Here is a 20,740-nt window from a genome sequence, read left to right on the forward strand (position 1 = left end):
TCTATATTTTTTATTATCTTGTGTGTTTGAGTGTTAGGCTAACATTTTAGCTCTCTAGCTACTAGTTTGTAAGTACATAACAGTATTTCTTATATATTTCTTGAAACCTAGCACTACCAGATTTTCTTTCACATGTTAATAAATGTCATAAAAAGAAATTAATTGATAAAGGTTAATATTTTTAATTTTTGTGAGCAGAGGAGTGACCAAAAATACTAAATGCAGAAAACACATAAAAGCATATTTATTTGCCACAATGTTGAATTTTCCTCTAATTTTCCGTGTTTTTATCTCTCCATGTAGACTGAGGAGGCCTCCATCAGCACAATGTCTGTCTTCAATGATTCTACCCTATATCCTCGTTTCCTTCTGACAGGCTTCTCAGGCCTTGAAAGTAGATACGGCTTGATTTCCTTCCCCATTTTCTTGGTTTATGTCACTTCAATTACAGGGAATATAACAATTCTCTTCATTATCAGGACTGAATCTTCCCTCCACCAACCAATGTACTACTTTCTATCAATGCTGGCGATCACTGACCTGGGCCTGTCCACCACTACTTTGCCTACCATGTTCAGCGTCTTTTGGTTTCATGCCCGAGAGATCCCTTTCAATGCTTGCCTGGTCCAGATGTATTTCATTCATGTTTTTTCAATAATTGAGTCAGCTGTGCTGTTAGCCATGGCCTTTGACCGCTTTGTAGCCATCCGAGAGCCTCTACGCTATGCAACCATTCTAACCAATGGTGTAATCTTTGGGATTGGGTTAGCAATTGCTGGAAGGGCCTTGGCGCTGGTTTTTCCAGCTTCCTTCCTCCTGAAAAGGCTTCAGTATCGTGCTGTCAATATTCTTTCCTACCCTTTCTGCCTGCACCAGGACCTCATAAAGACTACCGTATCCAGCCGTCGGGTGAGCAGCATCTATGGTCTTATGGTGGTCATCTTCTCTATGGCACTGGATTCAGTGCTTCTCCTTCTGTCCTATCTCCTCATTCTGGCCACAGTGTTGAGGATAGCCTCCAAGGCAGAGAGAGTGAAAGCCCTCAACACTTGCATTTCCCATATCTGTGCTGTGCTTACTTTCTACACTCCAATGATTGGCCTGTCCATGATCCGTCGCTATGGGCAGAGCGCTTCTCCCATTGTCCACGTACTCATGGCTAATGTGTACTTGCTGGTTCCACCTCTGATGAACCCCATTGTATACAGTGTCAAGACCAAGCAGATTCGTGACAGAATCCTTAAGAAATTTAAGAAGCAGAATGTTTAGATTCATTCAGAGACTCTAAAATGCATCCTTCCTATCATTTTCTCCATATTTATTTCTAAGCAATGTAGAATTTAAATGTTACTTATAGTATTTTGTCTTTAATTAACTGTATTTAAACCTCAATAACACTGTATCTTTATCAATTCATCTGAGAGAATAAAGGCATGGTTTTGTTTTCTAGTGGAGTTATTCATTATCCTTTGTTCAATTTATTCTGAAGATTAAGATTTTTCAAAAACTGTACAGTATAGGCTCTGTAGACTACTTACTAGTTCAGCAATATCTCATTGTATTACTTACAATGCTGTAAGTAATAGAAAATGATGAAGGAGTGAAACATACACTTTCAGAGAAAAGAATACAAAGTTGGGAAAAATGAATAGAATTCATTTGGGTAGTTTTCATATAATCTAAAAACAATTATATATCTGTGTCTGTGAGGGGCCATTGTATTCTGAAGCTTCTCTACTATGCCATGAGATTCAGATTTTTCTCTCTGAGCTCTCAGTACATTTATCAATTTTATATAACAGTCATCAATTATTTTATGTTTGAACTGTGTCTTGTAAGATCTAAGAAGAGATACATGTCTCCAGTTCTTATATTCTTCTCATATACAATTCAGATCATCTTTTATGGGTTCCAGGTTACATTCTACACTGGAATTCTCAAGATGCTGTTCAGGAATTATATTCTTTAATATTATGAGATTGATAGAGAAAAAGATGTTAAACATTAAGAATTTTAGCATTTTGGTGCTCAGATTTTGTTACCAACTAATGAGATCAACTAAATATACATTTTAATTATATAACTGAAATATTTTTAATTAAATATTTTAATTATATACTTAATTGTATCATAACTATATAATTGTTATATATTATTTATTTTATAATTATATAATATTGTTATATAATTATACAAATTTATATATATTTATTATATGTGATCAACTGAAATATATGTTTTAATTATATAGGATATAGGCTATCCATAAAGAATGGTATGTACTCAATTTCATCACCTTCAGTGATAAACTTATTGTCCTGTGGTCTGAGTTCTATCCCCATGATTTCACTGAAAATGTCCTTTACTTTGTGATACTGTGATCTACCTGATACTAAATTCTATATCCATCTATTATCTCACACCTCTACTTTCTTTGACATTGTTAACCCTGCCTTCCTTTTAAGCTAACTTTATCTTTTTATAATTTTAGATTTACAGAAAAATAATTTAAAACAGTATAGAATTTTCATGTATTCTACACCCAGTTTTCCTAATTATTAACATCTTAATTTACTACAGTACATTTGTTATAATTAAGGAACCATTATTGGTACTTTGTTAATAAAAATGATACCTTTCCTCAGATTTTTGTAGCTTTTATCTAGTATACTTCTACTGCTGAAAGGTCTGTTCCAGGATCCCACACTCCACTAGCCAGAGATATTCTTATTCCACATTGCACTAGCCAGAGGTTTTCCTATACTCCCCTTACTGTAAACCTTTCTCAGAATTTTATTGTCTTTGAAATCTTGGCTCTCGTGAAGAATATTAATAAGTATTCTTAAAAATTAATATCTTTTTTCTGATATCTTTTTTCATAATTATATTGAGGTTATGTGTTTTTGGAAGAAAGACCACCAAAGTAGACCATTTAAACTGCATCTTATCAAAAATATGTCAGCAACATTAATACTCACTGTTGGTGTTGACTTTGATCATATGACTGGACTGGATTATTGTTTATCATGTTTGTTTACTATCAAGTTAAATTTTTATTAAATTTTATTTCCTAAAGGGTTAGGAATAGAGCTAAGAGTTGAAGAGCTTGCCTCCCATGTGTGAGACCATCGATTTGACTTCAAGCATTCATTAAAATAAAATATATTAAAATTTTTCATCATCATTAGCACTCAGAGAGTTGCAAATTAAAACTACCCTGAGATTTCACCTAACCACAATTACAATGGCAATAATTTTTTATTTTTTATTTTTATTTTTTGTACTGGGAATGGCACCCAGAGGCTTTCTACCTCTGGGCTATACTCCCAGACCTATTTTTTATATTTTATTTGGAAACAGGGTCTCACTAAGTTGCTGAGAGCCTCACTAAGTAGCTTAGGCTGGCTTTGAAACTTTGCGATCCTCCTGTCTCATCCTCCCAAGCGTGGGGATTACAAGCGTGCACCACCACGCCCGGCGCACAGAATGGCAATAAGTTAAAACACCAACAAAAATAAATCTTGGTGACAAGTAGAGAAGTAGGAACTCTAACCCATTGTTGGTGGGAATACAAATCAGTCCAACCACTAATTTCTAGTGCAACTTTAGAAATTAGTGTGAAGGGTCCTCAGAGAATGGAAATGAACTTACCATATGACCCAGTTATAGCTCCACTGGCTATGTACTCAAATAAATTGAAATCAGACTGCCATAATAAGGCATATATATCTCTGTTTATAGGTGTGATGGAGGACATGGAAGAAGCCTGAGGAACGAAAGTTTCTGAAAGAGTTAAGGCAGTTTGGCGAAAGGTCAAGCTTTCCGAGACTCTGAGTGACTTCTGGTCTTTCCGGAATTTCTTACCCCCAACCCACTGGTGAGAGCGGGAACTGGCTGTAATCATGCTTTTAATAATCTTTAACCAGGCCTCTTTGTTTCTTCTTGTTTTTTAATTTTCCCTCCATGATTGTATTCTGCAATCACATGATGTATGTTTTATATCAATTATTCTGTATTGTGTTTGAGATTGTACTTTGATGCTTTTCTTTCTTTTGAAGTTGTGGTTTTGGTGCAGGGGAAAAAAAGGTATAAAAACTTAGTTCTAGAGAATAAAGTTGTCAGTTGTCCAATAGACAATTGTCCATGCCTTCATTTCATGTCTCTCCCTCCCAAGTCCCAGAGAGGAATCTCCACATAGGTGCACAATTCATACTTGCTAAACCATTGAACCAGCTAAGGTTCCCATCAACAAATAAAATTAATAAAGTATGTCTTTACCTGTGGTGTAGTTTTAATGGCAATAACTATACAGTTTTACATAGAAAAAAATGGGAAGTTATGTTCCCCTTCATTGAGAGGACAGTATCTACATAAATTACTTAAAATTCTTTTTTATGTGAGATTTGTTCTTTTCTTCTTCATTATTATTTTACATATCCCCCTCAATTTTATTCACCATTTGTTTTGCAAATTAATGCTCTCTAGTAGTACCACACGCTCCTGCATTATAATGTATAATCTCTGTCAAAGTCCATCATTTATTTCTTTATGTAAGCCTGGTTACTTTTAAAAATGGCATCTGAAGCTAAGATACTGATAATGGCTATATTTCTTCGTTAATAGCTCTTTTAGCTTTCTTTAGCTCCTTTAGCTCTTCTCATCTTACAAAGTAATGGATGATATATTGATGCTAACCTGTTGATATACAGATATACACATTTATAAATATTTCTATGTATAACCATCTATGTTCAATCAAAGTATGAGATTATGCTGATGTCTCCAAGTATAATTTGTTATGATATGCATGAGTCTGCAGTCTTCCCCTTACTTGCCTATTAGCTCTAATTCCAGCAATGAGAAATCCTGTTCTCATCATCCATTGTCTATGTATAAAAATTTTCACATCTGGGATGCAAATATAGTCATGTCAGAATTGTTTTCTGGATACAAGTTATTTGTCATTTATTTGATTTGGAGAGATATGTTTCAATTTTAAAAGAGCTACCTAAGAATAGTAGGGATAGAGGAGGTAATAGAAGCTAAAACCAAATAAATCAACAATCTTTTCAAAGAATTAATATCAGAAAAACTTTTAAACAAATAAAAAGATGTTGACACACAGGTTCATGAAATATTTAGAACTCTTTTTAGACAAGATCAGACAAAAGGTTGACCCACCACAAGATAGTCAAACTTACTAATGTAGAGGCCAGGAAGGAAATCCTAAAGTTGACAAAAGCAAAATATCAAGTGACTTTCAGAGGCAAACCAATTAAAATCACTCCAGATTTTCCAAACCAACCATGAAAGCCAAGAGGGCCTAGAACAATATATTCCAAACTCTGAAAGAAAACAATGTGTGGCAAAAATTTTCTATCCAGAAAAAATATCTCTCAAATTTAATTTAAAAATAAAAACTTTGGCCGGGCATGGTGGTGCATGGTTGTAATCCCCACACTTGGGAGGCAGAGACAAAGCCAGCCTCAGCTACTTAGTGAGGCTCTCAGAAACTTAGTGAGACCCCACTTCCAAATAAAATATAAAATAGGTCTGGGAGTATAGCCCATAGGTAGAAAGCCTCTGGGTTCCAATCCCATTACCACAAAATCATCATCATCATCATCATCATCATCATCATCATCATCATCATCATATTCCAATACAAACAGAAGCTGAAAGAGTTTATTCTTTCAAATCAGAACAAGAGGAAGTGCTCAAAGATATTAAACAAAGAAGAATTAACTAATAAATGCCAGAACCAGAGAAACAATAATTTCAATCAAATGAATAACTAAAGAAAGAACAAACACTATCTCAAACAGAAGTAAAGATGTTAAATATTAGAAATTAAAAATCATGTCTCAATAATCACACTGAATCTAAATGGCCTCATCTCCGAAATAAAATTATATAAGGTGGCAAAATAGATTAAAAACCAAAATCCAACTATTTGGTGCCTGCAAAAACCCCACACCTTACAATAAAGATAGTCACAAGCTAAAAGTGAAGGGCTGAAGCAAGTTAATCCATGTCAGTGGAATTTTAAGACAGGTAGGTGTAGCAAATATGACATCAGACAAATTGAACTTCAAATCCAAGATTATCGGAAGAGATAAAGCAGGTCATTTTTATTGGTAAAAGGACAAATCCAGAAAGAGAAAATGATGGTAGTCAACATTTATAAAACAAGCTTACTTTGTTTTTAGAAAGTGGCTACAACTATTTTTGGGGCATAAATGTTGTTTGTATTTATGTCACACATAGATTCCAATTCAATAATATTGGAAGACTTCAACACTCCTATCAAACCACTAGACTGATTTTCTAGACAAATTTTTAGTAAGGTGTGGGCAGACCTAAAACTGTTAGATGGTCAGTAAGATGAACCTTAGACCTAAACAAAATAGGAATCAAATATAAGAAGATTCAGAGTAACCACATAAGCACATAGAGACTGAACATCACACTGCTGAATGAGGAATGGATCATAGGAGAACTGAGGGGTGATATTAAGAAATTTCTAGAAACAAATGAAAACAGAAACACAACATATCAAAACCTCTGGAATACTCCGAAGGCAGTAGTAAGAGAAAAAATCATAGCACTGAGTGCCCACATAAAAAAGAACAGAAAATCACCAAATAAATAACCTACTGACACATCTCAAGGCCCTTGAATAACAGTAACAGTCTAATCCCAAAGCCAGTAGAAGATAGAAAATTATTAAAATCAGAGTGGAAATCAAGGAAATAGGAAAACAATATAAAAAACAACAACATAAAACTCCAACAAAACCAAAAGCTGGTTTGTTGAAAAAATAAACAAGAGAGATAAACCATTAGCTAACCAAACCAAAAAAATAGAAATCAATCCAAATAACTAAAATAAGAGATGAAAAAGTAGATATTAGTACCACAGTGTGGAGGATTATTATAAACTACTTTGAAAAAGTATACTTCAACAAAATGGAAAATCTAGAAAAAATTGACAAATTTCTAGACACATACAACCTTCCTAAATTGAGTCAAGGATATATAGAAAATATAAACTGACCCATAGTAATGAAAGATATTGAAGCAGCAAAAAAAACCCTACCATCAAACAAAAGCCTAGGATCAGATGAGTTCCCAAGTGAATTTTATAAAATGTTTATAGAAGACCTAATCCCAACAACCCTCAATCTATTCCACGAAATAGTAAGAGACAGGACTTTCCCAATTACATTCTATGAAGCCAACATCACATTCATACCAAAACCAAAAAAGGTATCTCAAGAAAAGAAAAACATGTGCCTACATTGTTGATGAACTTAGACACCAATGGCTAAACAAAATATTAGAAACCCACATTCAAAATGACATCAAGAAAATCATACATTATGACCAAGTTGGATTAATCCCATAGATGCAAGGCTAGTTCAACATACAAAAACAATCCATGTAATTCACCACATAAACAAAACCAAAGATAAAATTACAGGATAATTTAAATAGATGCTGAAAAAGCATTCCATAAAATCTGACACTCATTCATGCTAAAAGTACTGCAGAGAATCAAAATAGAAGGAACATATGTCAACATCATAAAGGCAATATAAAGTAGGTCCACAGCCAGTATCATATTAAATGATAAAACAGTGTGAGAGTTCCCCCTAAAAATAAGAACAAGATAAAGATGTCCGTTATAACCACTTTTTATTTTTACAATATTGTAATGGATACTCTAGCCAGAGCAATATGGCAAGAGAAGAAAATCAAAGCAGGACTAATAGGAAAAGAAGAATTAAAACTATCCCTATTTATAGATGACATAATACTATACTTAGAAGACCCAACAAACTCAACCCAAAAGCTTACATAACTAATTAACAAATTCAGCAAAGTGTCTGGATACAAAATCAATATTAAAAAATTAGGGGCTTTTCTGTATGCCAATCATAAATCTAATGAAAAAGAAATAAAAAATCACTTCCACTTAGGATATCTCACAAACAAATTAAAATCTTAGGAATAAATCTAACAAGGAGGTAAAAGATCTCTACCAAGAATATTATAAAACATTGAAAAAAGAAATCAAGAAGACCTTAGAAGATGGAAAGATCTTTCATGCTCCTGGATAGAAAGAATAAATATCATCAAAATTGCAATTTTTTCATAAATATATCAAAGTCAATCACTATGCTAAACATGAGAAAGAGGTAGGGGGGAGAGAATTGGGTGGCAATTGGGGAAAGACTAAATGAGTTTTGTGTGCATGTATGCCTCTACCATCTTGTACTCTATTAAGATGTATGACTACAATGCACCAGTAAAAATTTAAGACACATGGCTAAATGAAAAAAAGATACTTAATGTGAGTATCTCATTACATTGTTGAGTATCTTCCTAAGTTGCTGAAACTGGTCTTGAATCTGTGACCATTATTTCTCAGCATCTCAAGTACTGGGGTTACAGGTATGCACCACCATGCCTGGTAATAGGATTGCTTTAAAGATGTACATGTGAAATTTTGGTGGTGGAGTTGTGGTACATGTACAGAATACAATTTGGATGAATAATCACAGTTCTGCATTCTTATATTAATCAGGGAAAACTAATTCAGTTATATTAAGACAAACAAACTATTGTGGTGCATGGTGGTACACACTTGTAAGTTTTGTACTTGGGAGGCTAACGTCTGCAGGTTTGATGACAGCTTCAGAAACTTAAGATGACTCTGTTTCAAAATAAAAAATAAAAGGGGCTGGAAGTGTAGCTCAGAGGTTAAATTCCCCTGGGTTCAATGCACAGTACAATAAATAACAATAAAATAAAAAAAAGAAATTAAAAGAAAATTATCAGTGAAAAGAAAGTGACATTTAAAGCCTATCCCCCCAAAAAAAATCCTTCAGTACTACGTACAATGTTTGGAACTGAATTAACCAGTTTCTTCTATGTGTGGAAAGATCATAGAATTTAGCTGCACAATCACATTCACATGGAGAAACAATTTTCTGTTTTTACACTGACAAATATAAATGACTATGTTCATCGCCATTTTTCAGTGTTTGCTTGTATACACCTTAGTTTACTTGTGTGTTCCTTGGGGATTCTGTATCTGGAGCTGGGTCAAAGAGTTTGTGAGCAGTCTCTGGGGCCTTAGTTCCAGAGCTCTGTCTAAAGTTGAGATTAAATAGGTATTAGACACATAAATAAGTGTACCTTCTGGGAACTATTTAAGAAGCAGAGAAAATACTGTGTTGCTTGATGCTCTGTGGAGTGCGGATAATCAGCTGCTGATTGCTGGTGAGTGATATGGCGCTGGCTGAAAGGGGGACCATGTAGCCCACTTGAACCAAGTAGAAAGGAATCTAAGTGTTATATCGCCATATGTAAAGATATTATATATATATATATATATATATATATATATATATATATGCTATGTATTAAATTTAAAAGTTATATGTAAAATTTTTTATCAACATACAAGGCACAAGATCCTATCATTTGCATTAGATTAAACCAGTTTCTATGGAATAGGAAAGAATGAGCCTAGTAGAAACATTTTGCTGTGAGTGAACTCACAGATTTAACCCCAGAGTAAACAGCAGGGATCTGGTAGCATTGGTCCTGTCATTATCTCATTAACTTTCTATTAGAGGGTGATGTTTTAGTTGTCTGGAGTGCCCATATTTTTACAGAATAAAAAAAGACTTAGTGAACTTGGAACTTGGCAGCATGTATTTTCTCTCTGTGTTGGAAAAAACTCAAGAGGATAAAGAATCTATGTGTTTCCTGTATTGAAAAAATATTAGTTTTATTAATATTAAATATTAATAGCATATAAATATTAAAATAATATTGAATTAATATTTATTAAATATTAAAAATAGTTAGAAAATGAAGTTATGCCAAGGACTGATCCAGGAGTGTCTAAGCTTTATTTTAAATTATAACTGCTGTACCAGAGCCCCCCAGGACAGTTTACTTCATTCTAAGTGTCTTGGTTCATTGGTACCATTTTGAAGGCTTAAGCATCCTTTTCCATCCTCTTTAGACTATTGCAGAAGTTGATTCCTTCTCCACGGAAACACTGATATCCCAAAAGAACTACAAAATAAAACAAAATAAAAATAAAAACATAAAAAATCTTCTTTAGTACCCGAACCATTTGAGCTGTCAGGGTTTTTTTCTATCCACAGTAATTTCTATTGTCTTAAACTGGAAGAAGTGACCAGTTAAGTGTCAGCATCATAGCAGAGGTAAAATCAAAACAGTTAAAATTAACGAATGCATGGAGAGGAACTGATGCGGCATGGATAATGGACGGATCCATGCACATGTCATTGGACAGCCCTCATTATTCTTTTCCCACTGACACTTCCGGCAGAGTCTCTCTAGATTGATGAGAGTCTCATTACTTGTTGAAGCTGTTCTTGAACCTGTGATCCACCAGTCTCAGCCTTCTAAGTACTAAGATAACAGGTGTGTACCTTATGCTGGCTGTTAGTGTATTAATTTTGCCCTAAGTACAGTGTTAATATTTTTAGCATCTCTCACCGGGATTCCCAGAGTTGAATCACATTTTATTGTCTTCCAATGGAAATAGCAAGATCTCATTATTAAAAATGTGCACTGAGTTTTCAGCATGCCTCCCCATTCACAGAATACAGACAGCAGACTAAATAAAAACCCTGAATTTTACTAGGTGTGAGCTAGTCATTAGGGAATGATTTAGCACACAAACATTTAAGGCAGGCCCGCTCTTATTGTAAAAGTAACTTCAGCTCTATGTCAAAACACAGAGCTAGCAATTGATGTGCCAGCTCCATCCTCCTCTGATTTCTCTTTTTTTTAATCTCTTGTCATACCCCCAACAGAAGGAAGAGCTTCACTTCTTCAGACCACATCAAGTGATGTACCACAACAACAAGAGCATTTTTCACCCAGCCACATTTTTCCTCATTGGGATCCCAGGTCTGGAAGAGATCCATACGTGGATCTCCCTGCCCTTCTGCTCTATTTACCTTGTGGCTTTACTGGGCAATGCCACAATTCTGATCGTTATTAAGGCAGAGCATTCTCTCCGAGAGCCCATGTTCTACTTCCTGGCCATCCTTTCAACAGTTGATTTAGCCCTTTCTACAACCTCTGTGCCCCGCATGCTGGGTATCTTCTGGTTTGGTGCTCATGAGATTAACTTTGGGGGTTGTGTGGCTCAGATGTTTTTGATTCATGCCTTCACAGGCATGGAGGCTGAAGTCCTGATGGCCATGGCCTTTGACCTCTTTGTGGCCATCTGTGCTCCACTGCACTATACAACTATCTTGACATCTCGGGTGCTGATGGGCATTGGTGTGTGCATTATAATTCGCCCATCTTTGACCATATTTCCCATGATCTATCTCATTTACCGCCTACCGTTTTGTCAGGCTCGAATAATAGCTCATTCCTACTGTGAGCACATGGGCATTGCAAAATTGTCCTGTGGAAATATCCATATTAATGCTGCCTACGGGCTTTTCGTGATCTCCCTCTTTTTTCTGAACCTGGTCCTGATTGGCATCTCATATGTGTACATCCTCCGTGCTGTCTTCCGCCTCCCATCGCAGGAGGCTCGGTTGAAAGCCTTGAGCACGTGCGGTGCTCATGTTGCGGTTCTCTGTGTTTTTTATATCCCATCCCTCTTCTCTTTCCTCACTCATCGGTTTGGGCACAGCATACCACACCATGTTCACATTCTTGTTGCAAACCTTTATTTGGTTCTTCCACCTTCACTTAATCCCATCATCTATGGAGTGAGGACCAAACAGATACGAGAGAGAATTATCTATATGTTTACTAAAAGATGACTCTTGTGTTCCTTTCCTTTTTTATTTTTTATTTTTTGTGGTACTGGAGATTGAACCCAAGGACATTGTGCCTCTAAATTTTTTATTTTAACTTTGAAATACAGTCTCATAGGTGGATGAGCGTCTCACTCTTGCTGAGGCTGTACTCAAACCTACGGTCCTTCTGTCTCAGCCTCCCAAGTGCTGGGATTACAGGTGTGCACCACCACCGTGTTCTTTTTCTAAGGATTTGTATCTTCCTAGAAATATTTAGGTGATCTATTGTTCCTTTCCTTATTGCTGCCAATTTGCAGTGAAAATTGATTTGTTTCTGAGCATGGACTAACAGATTCAGAAACTTCATTGTATCTCAAGTTTGTAGACCAATGAGCTATCCTGAATGGGATATCCCGGGAGACAGTTGTGTGGCCTTTGCCTCTATGACAAAGGTCAGGAACATATTATGTTAGGTGTCTTATACTCTTAGATTAGAGATAAGAACTACTTTCCCTCTCTTCTTAATCCACCTTCCTCTCCTATTTCCATCCATACATTCACGCACGTTTGATTTTTCATTTTTCATTTACTTTGTGACTGTTGTATATGTTGAATCATTTTAACGTCTGAGGATGTTTCAAGACACAAAATCAACACAAATATCTCAATCTGTGAAGCTTAGATACTATTGTACTCTTGTAAAAATGTGTTCCTGGGTTCAAAGCAATTATTGCCAAATAAATTAACATAGAATTTTCTGACAATTACACGGGACTCTGCACTGAGAGCCAAAACAAGCATACAATGTCAAGGTGATTTCTCACAGGTACCAATGATAGCATACCACTGACTGACCTTGCACATTAAGCCAAGAGCATAAGCATAAGAGGGGTCTGACAATGTAGTTACATGTAGCATTTCTATGTGATCCTGCTCACTTTAGTCTATTACTTTGTCAGGTTTTGTTTTACAATCTGCATTTGACCCTACAATACTCTATCTCCAAATCCAAAGCCTTTAATCTTGGAAACTATCTCTAGTTTCCCCTTCAGAATTTAATGTAGAAATTTCACTTTAAACTATGAATAGCCACTTTTTTGCTGCCAGATATTGAACCCAGGGTCTTGCTAAGTTACTACACGTTGCCCTTGAATTTGTGAGTCTCCTATCTCAGCATCTGAAGTATTGGAATTATAGGCATGTGCCACAAGGACCAGCTTCAGGCGTTTCTCCGAGCTAATAAAAATATAAAATCTAATTAATTAATGGTTTTACAATTCTTTTAAAATACTAAAAATCACTGAGTTTTATAGATTTAAGTGATTAATTTTATTGTACATGAGTTATATATCAATAAATGCATTATTTTTAAATAATTCGCGTATGTGATTTTATAAAATATAAGTGATAAAATTATTTTTGTTTTAGAAAGCAAATGACTGACCTTGGAATAGAGCAATGATGGGCCAAAGGGATATATTGTAAAAAAACACAAAAATATGTGTGCAATAGATATGCATATCATTTTAAAAAACTGAAAGATGAAATTGTATTCTACATGATGTTTTAAAGTATTGATATATTGCAGAATGATTACACTTAATTAATTAAAGTATATTACTTCAGAGTGTTATCATTTTTGTTGTGAGGACACTTAACATCCATTCTTTTAACATATTTCAAGAACATACACTTTTATTAGCTGTTATCACCATCTTGTATGATCTTTATCTAAATTAAATTTTGTATCTTTTGACAAACATGTCCCCAATACCTTTGCCAAACTACCCCTTGTCCCATATAATGATCATTGAACTCTCTACATCTATGAGATTAACTTTAAACATATTTTACTTAGCATTATATTCTCTAGTTCCTAAGTGAGATTAGTCAGTCTCAAATAGTCAAGGGTGGTATGTTTTCCCTTTTTTGTGGACGCTCAAGAGAAAATAGAAAGAGCAAGGGACTTTAAATAATGCAGAGAGTTGGGTGTGGTGGCTAAGGCTTGTAATATCAGCATTTTGGAGGCTGAGACAGGAGGATTGTGGTTCTTGGATAATAATAATAATAATAATAATAATAATAATAATAATAATAATAAATAATAATAAATAATATAGAGAGGGGAGAGAGAGAGGGGGAGACAGACAGAGAGAGAGAAAGAGAGGGAGGGAGAGAGAGAGAGAGAGAGAGAGAGAGAGAGAGAGAGAGAGAGAGAGAGAGAAAGAATCCGTAGAATGGTTTTGAAGTAGATTGAAGAAGGAGGATTGAAGATAAAAACATTTCAAATAATGCTATGATAATATGTGAAGTTATTACTACCAATCTCACCAACTTATGTGGGGAGGCTAGGAGGAAGTGGGGTGGGAAGTAGAAAGAAATACACAAAGAGTTGTCTCACTAATAATTTTAATTTTAATTTTTAACCTTTTCAAGAATTGTAAGATCAAATATCTAAAATTAGGAACATCTGTTCATTGCACACTATAAGGTAAAATTAAAAATAAGAAACCATAAATGTGTCTTTTATATCCCAAGCATAGGCTAAGTAAAAGCAAAACACATATATAAAAAGAAACTAGGAGTAATCTAATGCATTTTTTAACACAGCTTTGTGCCATGAAGATTAAAGAATAACCTCACACTGAAAAACAGAGCATGGCCTGTATAGACTGTTTACATGAGTGGATAATAGGGAAAGAATCTGTGTTATTTCTCTAGAACTTACATGATTTTGCTAATGGACTCCTTTGTGTAGTTTTTGCATTGTACTTCTATTTCCTTTTTCTTTTTTTCTTTTTTGCTATATATACATATGTATGTATATATTATTCATGCATTATAATCTCACATCATAATGTAGTTCAGAATGATACTGACATACATACAAGCACATAGCAGTTGATGAGCTTGCCCCGGTTCCTCCCCACACCCTCTTCTTCCCCATACATGATATTGAGATTAGCATTGGTATTCTCATATATGTATATAAGGTCAATGGAAGTGCTTCCTTTGTTAATTCTCCCTCCCCCACCATCATCCTCCCCTGGACCAAGTCCCTTGCTCTACTGGTGTTTATCTTTTGTTATCTGAATAGAATATTTCCGTTATTAGCTTCCACATATGAGAGAAAACATATGATCCTTCACTTTCTGTGACTAGCTAATCTCACTTAATATAATGTTCTCTGTTTTCCTGCAAATGGCACGATTTTATTCTTCTTTATTGTTGAGTAGAAAGCCATTGGATGTATGTTCCATAATTATGTAATCCAATTAATTTTCTGTTGATGGACACCTACATTGGTTCCATAATTTTTCTATTGTGAATTGTGCTGCTATAAGCATGGATATGCATGAACCATTGTAATATTCTGATTTCAGTAGGACTCCTATTTTCTAAGCCCTAGAATTTTCAGTTTCTAGTTCTTTGGGGGAAATGTACTGTATATCTCCTGAGGCCATAAATAATTCCTCTTTCAGGACAATCTAGTATGGGACAATGAATCTTGTAAGGTCCTATTTTTCCTGTTCCTATTTACTCTGGGTCCAAAGCAAGAGCCTCTCAAAACTGTCAAGCCTCCAGTCTCAAATACTAACTACTACACCTCATGACTCTCAAGGAGAGAAGGATAGTTCATGCTTTTTGGTCAATGTTACTGGCTGCAGTGAATGCAGACCATTTAAGAAGACAGATAATTAGTCCACATAAACAGTTGCCCAAGCAAATGTCTGGTGGTATTGCAGAAGATTGTTACTTGAGACCTTATCTGCCAATTAGAGTAGAATTTGTACTCTAGTACAATTGGCAATTCCCTTTTACAATGGCATTTTAAACTCCAAGTCAGACCCTTAAGGCCCAATGTAGGGGTAACAGGTATCTTCCTCAACTCTCTGGTGGGTCTTGGACCCTCACATATAATTTGAGTAGATCAGGGTTCCAAGCAATATGGTATCAGATGGCACTATAACTCTACTCCTACAAAGCTTGATCACATTAGCACTGTGCTAGAAAAGAGCTCAGGAATAGATGATCCCTTCCACAGGCTACTGGAAAACAAGGAGAAATAATGGCTTCAGTCATAATATTCCTCGTTATAGTATTTGGAATAATGATACTAACAGGATGTGGTTTACTCCTTTGTGCTAAAGGTCCTAGTCCTAAGACAGAAACAGTTTTATCAAACAATTCTCCAAAACTTACCAAAATAACCTCTTGACCATCACCTTAAAAGCAAAAGTTATTATATGCTAGCAGAATTTGATAGAGTAGGGATGTATTTAAAAAGGGGGGGATTGTGAAAATATAGTTAGATCTTTTCTATCAAAGGAATAGCTTGACTTGGGATCTACTCTGTAAAACTGTCATTGTGTAACCATGTGTGTTTGTATTTTTGTAAAGAAAGAATTTTCTGGAAATAATGTCAACACCTCCCCCAGCATTCCCTTCAGCCAATGGTGTAAGGATTGTGAGGCTATGTTCCAACCAAGAATACACAGAATACTCTACTACAAATAAAGTGCCCAGCAAGTTTCCTTAATATTCTTTTTTTTTAAGGGAAAAGGGCAAATGCAGTCCCTCACTACCACAAATTATGTAGCTGAGTTTCCTACATTTCAGGAAATTGCAGGGGTCAGCACATCTGGAGTGCAATGGATTAGCCTCGCCCTGGGAAAACCATCTTCTTGATCATGGTGTCTCCCCTGCCAGGTAAGTATCCTTAATGTTCTTGAACACCAAACTTTAAAGATAGCCAAATCCCTTTTTTTCAAAAAGTACAATTCACCTTGCCAATATATATATATAATTTTTAAATGAATATGTCATTCTCAGGATTTGGGGATAGGGAGATAAATAGAAGTTATTTTAGCATTAAAGAGATTACTGCCCAGAAAATTAAAAACAATAAGCCAATATAACTTAAATTAATTTTTAAAAAATCCTCCTCAAAAGATAACAAGTATGTCAAGGAAATATTATCTTATTTCTTCTTGTTTCTCCACATTTGTGTAGTGTTTGTTTTCTCTTTTACTACCTGAGGCTATCTCTGAGTCTATTTGTATTACTTTTCTACTTTCTTAAACATAATTATCTGCTGTACAGTATATATGTGAGAAATGAGAAATCTATTTTTCCTATCATTTATTATTATCCAAAGTTATTATTATCAAACTAATTCAAGTTCCCCTGTAACATTAGGATGAAATCCTTTATCATTTGTGTAATTACTTATGTTTATTTTACCACTTTGCAAAAGTTAAACCAACCGTTATCATAGCTTTTACTATGTCAATAGAAAAATAGAAAACTTCTATTAAAGACCCTCAGCTCAGGTTAAATTAATACAGTTTATATAAAATAGTAGACTGACTAGAAAAGTAATAATAATATTATATGTGTACAAAATTAATAGTGTACTTTTATAAATTGTCAGATTACTATCAATAGAAATTTTATACTTGAAAGAAGAAACATAAATTCTAATAATATAAAAATATGGATGGAAATAGATAAAATAATGTCATGTTTGTATATGAATGTATCACTAACAATCTTACTAGCAAGTAATGGGAGGGAGGAGAGGGGAATGTGTGGAGGGCAAACTACCAAGGGACGTGTTCAGCAAGTTGGGCATGGTGGCATATGCCTATACCTAGGAGGCTGAGATGGTAAGATTGCGGATTTGAAGCAAGCTTCAACAACGTAGTGAGATTCTACTTCAAAAACAAAAAGAAAAACAAAACAAAAAAGGGTTGGAGGTATAGCTTAAAGGTAGAGTAGCAAATACCAAAAATAGAGACAAAGAAAAAGAGAGATTGCATGCATATATGAATGTAACACTTTGAGTCTTAACTACAAAATATAATTCTAATGCATCAGTAATTTTTTAAAATACTTAAAGCTTCAAAATTAAGTGCTCTGAATTTTTTAAACTCTATAAATTTCACAAATTCAGGTAAAATGTGATAGTCACAATTTTTCTAACATCCTGTAGTTATGAAAACAGACATTAAAAATTTATTAAGAGAAAAAACTCCAGGAAACATATTACTTTAACAAAAGTGGAAACACCAAAATATGATATAAAATACCAACCAGATATTAAAAAGATTAAAGAAAAATGACATAACATGATTATAAGAGAATCAAGGGAACAAAATAAGAAGCCAGGAACAAATACTAAGATGAAGTGGTATGAAGAACAGGTGGAATTCAATGTATTTAAATACTTAGCCAATGTAGCCATGTATTGGAACACAATTTTTATGACAAGGCATTTCTCTGAATAAACTCTCATAAAATTACACATGGAACATCCCTTGTATTAAGTGCTATTCCTTATTTGCTCCTTGTTTCTGCAATACTATTTTTTTCACACGGTCATAGATCTGCTTGGTTCTGACCCCATAGATGACAGGATTGAGCATTGGTGGCACCACAACATACAGATTGGCCAGGAGTATGTGGATATAGCGGGGGACATTCCGGCCAAAACGATGCGTCATGAAGGAAAAGAGGGCTGGTGTATAGAAGGCGAGGATGACACACACATGGGAACCACACGTGCTGAGGGACTTGATTTGGGCCTCACGAGAAGGAAGACGAAAAACTACACGGAGAATCTGCACATAAGAAAGGGCAATGGCTATGATGTCAAACACCAGATTACATATGGCACATAAGCCATAAATAATATTGATCTTGATACTGGCACAAGCCAGACGAGCAAGCCCCATGTGCTTACAGTAAGTGTGGGGAATGACATGATTCCCACAGAAAGGCAATCGCAGTATGAGAAATACAAATGGAATGACAAAAATAATTGCCCTGAGTAACACTCCAAGACCAATCATGGAAACCACCTTGTTGGTGAGGATGGTACTATATCGGAGTGGATTGCAGATAGCCACATAGCGGTCATATGCCATTGCCAAGAGGACTGCGGACTCCATAAGTGTGAATTTGTGGATGAAAAACATCTGGATGAGACAGTCTTCAAAGATGATCTCTCTGAGATTAATCCAGAAAATTCCGAGCATCTTCGGGATGGTCGCTGTCGAGAGGCCCAAGTCAATGGTGGCCAACATGGCCAGAAAGTAGAACATGGGCTGGTGGAGGCTGCTCTCAGCCTTGATCACCAACAGGATAGTGATGTTCCCTATGAGCGCAATCATGTACACAGCACAGAAGGGAAAAGCAATCCAGATGTGAAAAGTTTCTAGTCCTGGGATCCCCAGCAACAAGAAGGAGGAGGGGTGAAACTGAGTGTCATTGGGAAGGGACATCCTCTTTGGGATTGCATATGTCCATGGTGCTTACAAATGTATGTCCTTCAGTCTGCAGGTCACCAGACAGATTCTACAGCTTTTGGGATCTAAAGATAATATAAGAACATTCTATTTATTATGCATACTCTTCTGCAAGTAATTATATCAATTTGAAATGCACTGTGTATAGAACACTTTTTTGTGTGTGTGGTACTAGGGGTGGACCCCAGGGGCTTTTCTACTTCTGGGCTACACTCCCAGACCTATTTTTTATTTTATTTGGAGACAGGGTCTCACTAAGTTGTTGAGAGCCTCACTAAGAAGCTGAGGCTGGCTTTGAACCTGTGTGATTCTCCTGTCTCAGCCTCCCAAGTACTGAAATTACAAGGGTGCGCCACCACACCCGGCAACCAAACACTTTAGATAAGGGGCATCTTAAGGATGTATCTGGAGAAAGTTATACATTAAATTAAAATAATAAAATTTTCCACATTATATTTGCAATTTAGCAATCATCATCCTCTTTGACAGCTTGTCAACAGTCTTACTACTAATATTATGAAATGTTTTACCTTAATGCTCTCTTCATTAGGTACTTAAACTTATCCCCAAATCATCAACAATAGAATTTTTTTTTTGGTACTGGGGATGGAACCCAGGGGTATTCTATCTCTGAGCTATACCTCCAGCCCTATTTTTTTAGTCTTTATTTTAAAACAGGGTTTTCACTGACTTGCAAAGGGCCTCACTAAGTAGCTGAGGCTGTCCGCGAACCCGGATCCTCCTGTCTCAGCCTCCCAAATGCTGGGATTACAAGCGTGCGCCACCACGCTTGGCAAGAACAGAATTTGAATTTTATACTTTTTGGAAGAGAAGACAAAAGTAAATTCTAAAGATATAAAAGGATGGAAAGGAACAGACCAAATGATGTCATGTTTGTATATAAATGTATCACTATTGAATCTTACTAGCATGTAATAGGCAGGAGGAAAAGGAATAGAATAGTGTATGGAGGGAAACCTACTCTAGATGGAGAAGGAGAAACATTAGATGAGCAAATAAGGTGACCTAACAGGGTGATGGGAGGGGAGAAGAGGGAAATTCCCTAATGCACATGATGTACATTCACAAACACATGAAAGTCAGTCACTAAGTCAAACATGAGAAGAAGGGAGGGGTAGGAATGAGGTGGGAAATGGGGAAGGGCTAAATGAGTGATGTGTGCATGTATGCCTCCACCGTCTTGTACCCCATTAAGATGTATGCCTATAATGCACCAATAAAAAGAAGAAAAAAAGAGACATTGTATGCATATATGAACATGTCACTTTGAATCTCACTAGGAAGCATAACTACAGTTCATCAATAACAATTTAAAAAATATATGTGCTTCTAAATTGAATGTTATGATTTTAAGCTCTATACATTTCAGCAAGTCAGGCAAAATGTCATAGTCAACTTTTTGTCCACAAATATCCTTCAATTATAAAAATAGACATTAAAATACAATTATATTGAGGTATGAAAGACACTTAAAGAAACAAATTACTCTAACCATCAACACATTAAAGTATGAAATAAAAATTATATCTGTAATTCCTGTGCTTGGGAAGCTGAAATGGAATTTTGTAGATTCAAGGCTAGCCTCAGCAACTTAGTG

General features: G+C 35.4%; 3 protein-coding genes across 3 annotated transcripts; 2 read left to right on the forward strand and 1 right to left on the reverse strand.

The window, feature by feature from the left end:
• Positions 1–327: 327 nt before the first annotated feature.
• LOC308267700 (olfactory receptor 51G2-like) lies at positions 328–1,269 on the forward strand (the record flags this gene model as incomplete). Its single annotated transcript, XM_080702577.1, has 1 exon — positions 328–1,269. One exon carries the CDS (start codon positions 328–330, stop codon positions 1,267–1,269), a length of 942 nt encoding a protein of 313 aa, XP_080558703.1.
• Positions 1,270–10,900: 9,631 nt separating this feature from the next.
• OR52J3 (olfactory receptor family 52 subfamily J member 3) lies at positions 10,901–11,994 on the forward strand (the record flags this gene model as incomplete). The annotated part of the gene is made up of 1 exon (XM_080702698.1): positions 10,901–11,994. The coding sequence occupies one exon, from the start codon at positions 10,901–10,903 to the stop codon at positions 11,834–11,836; it is 936 nt and encodes a 311-aa protein (XP_080558824.1). The 3' UTR covers positions 11,837–11,994.
• A 6,150-nt stretch (positions 11,995–18,144) lies between these two features.
• On the reverse strand, positions 18,145–19,098 carry LOC308267459 (olfactory receptor 52E2; the record flags this gene model as incomplete). Its single annotated transcript, XM_080702188.1, has 1 exon — positions 18,145–19,098. One exon carries the CDS (start codon positions 19,096–19,098, stop codon positions 18,145–18,147), a length of 954 nt encoding a protein of 317 aa, XP_080558314.1.
• Positions 19,099–20,740: the final 1,642 nt, after the last annotated feature.

The sequence above is a fragment of the Muscardinus avellanarius genome (assembly GCF_963383645.1).
Source record: "Muscardinus avellanarius genome assembly, chromosome: 1".
Lineage (NCBI taxonomy): Eukaryota > Metazoa > Chordata > Mammalia > Rodentia > Gliridae > Muscardinus > Muscardinus avellanarius.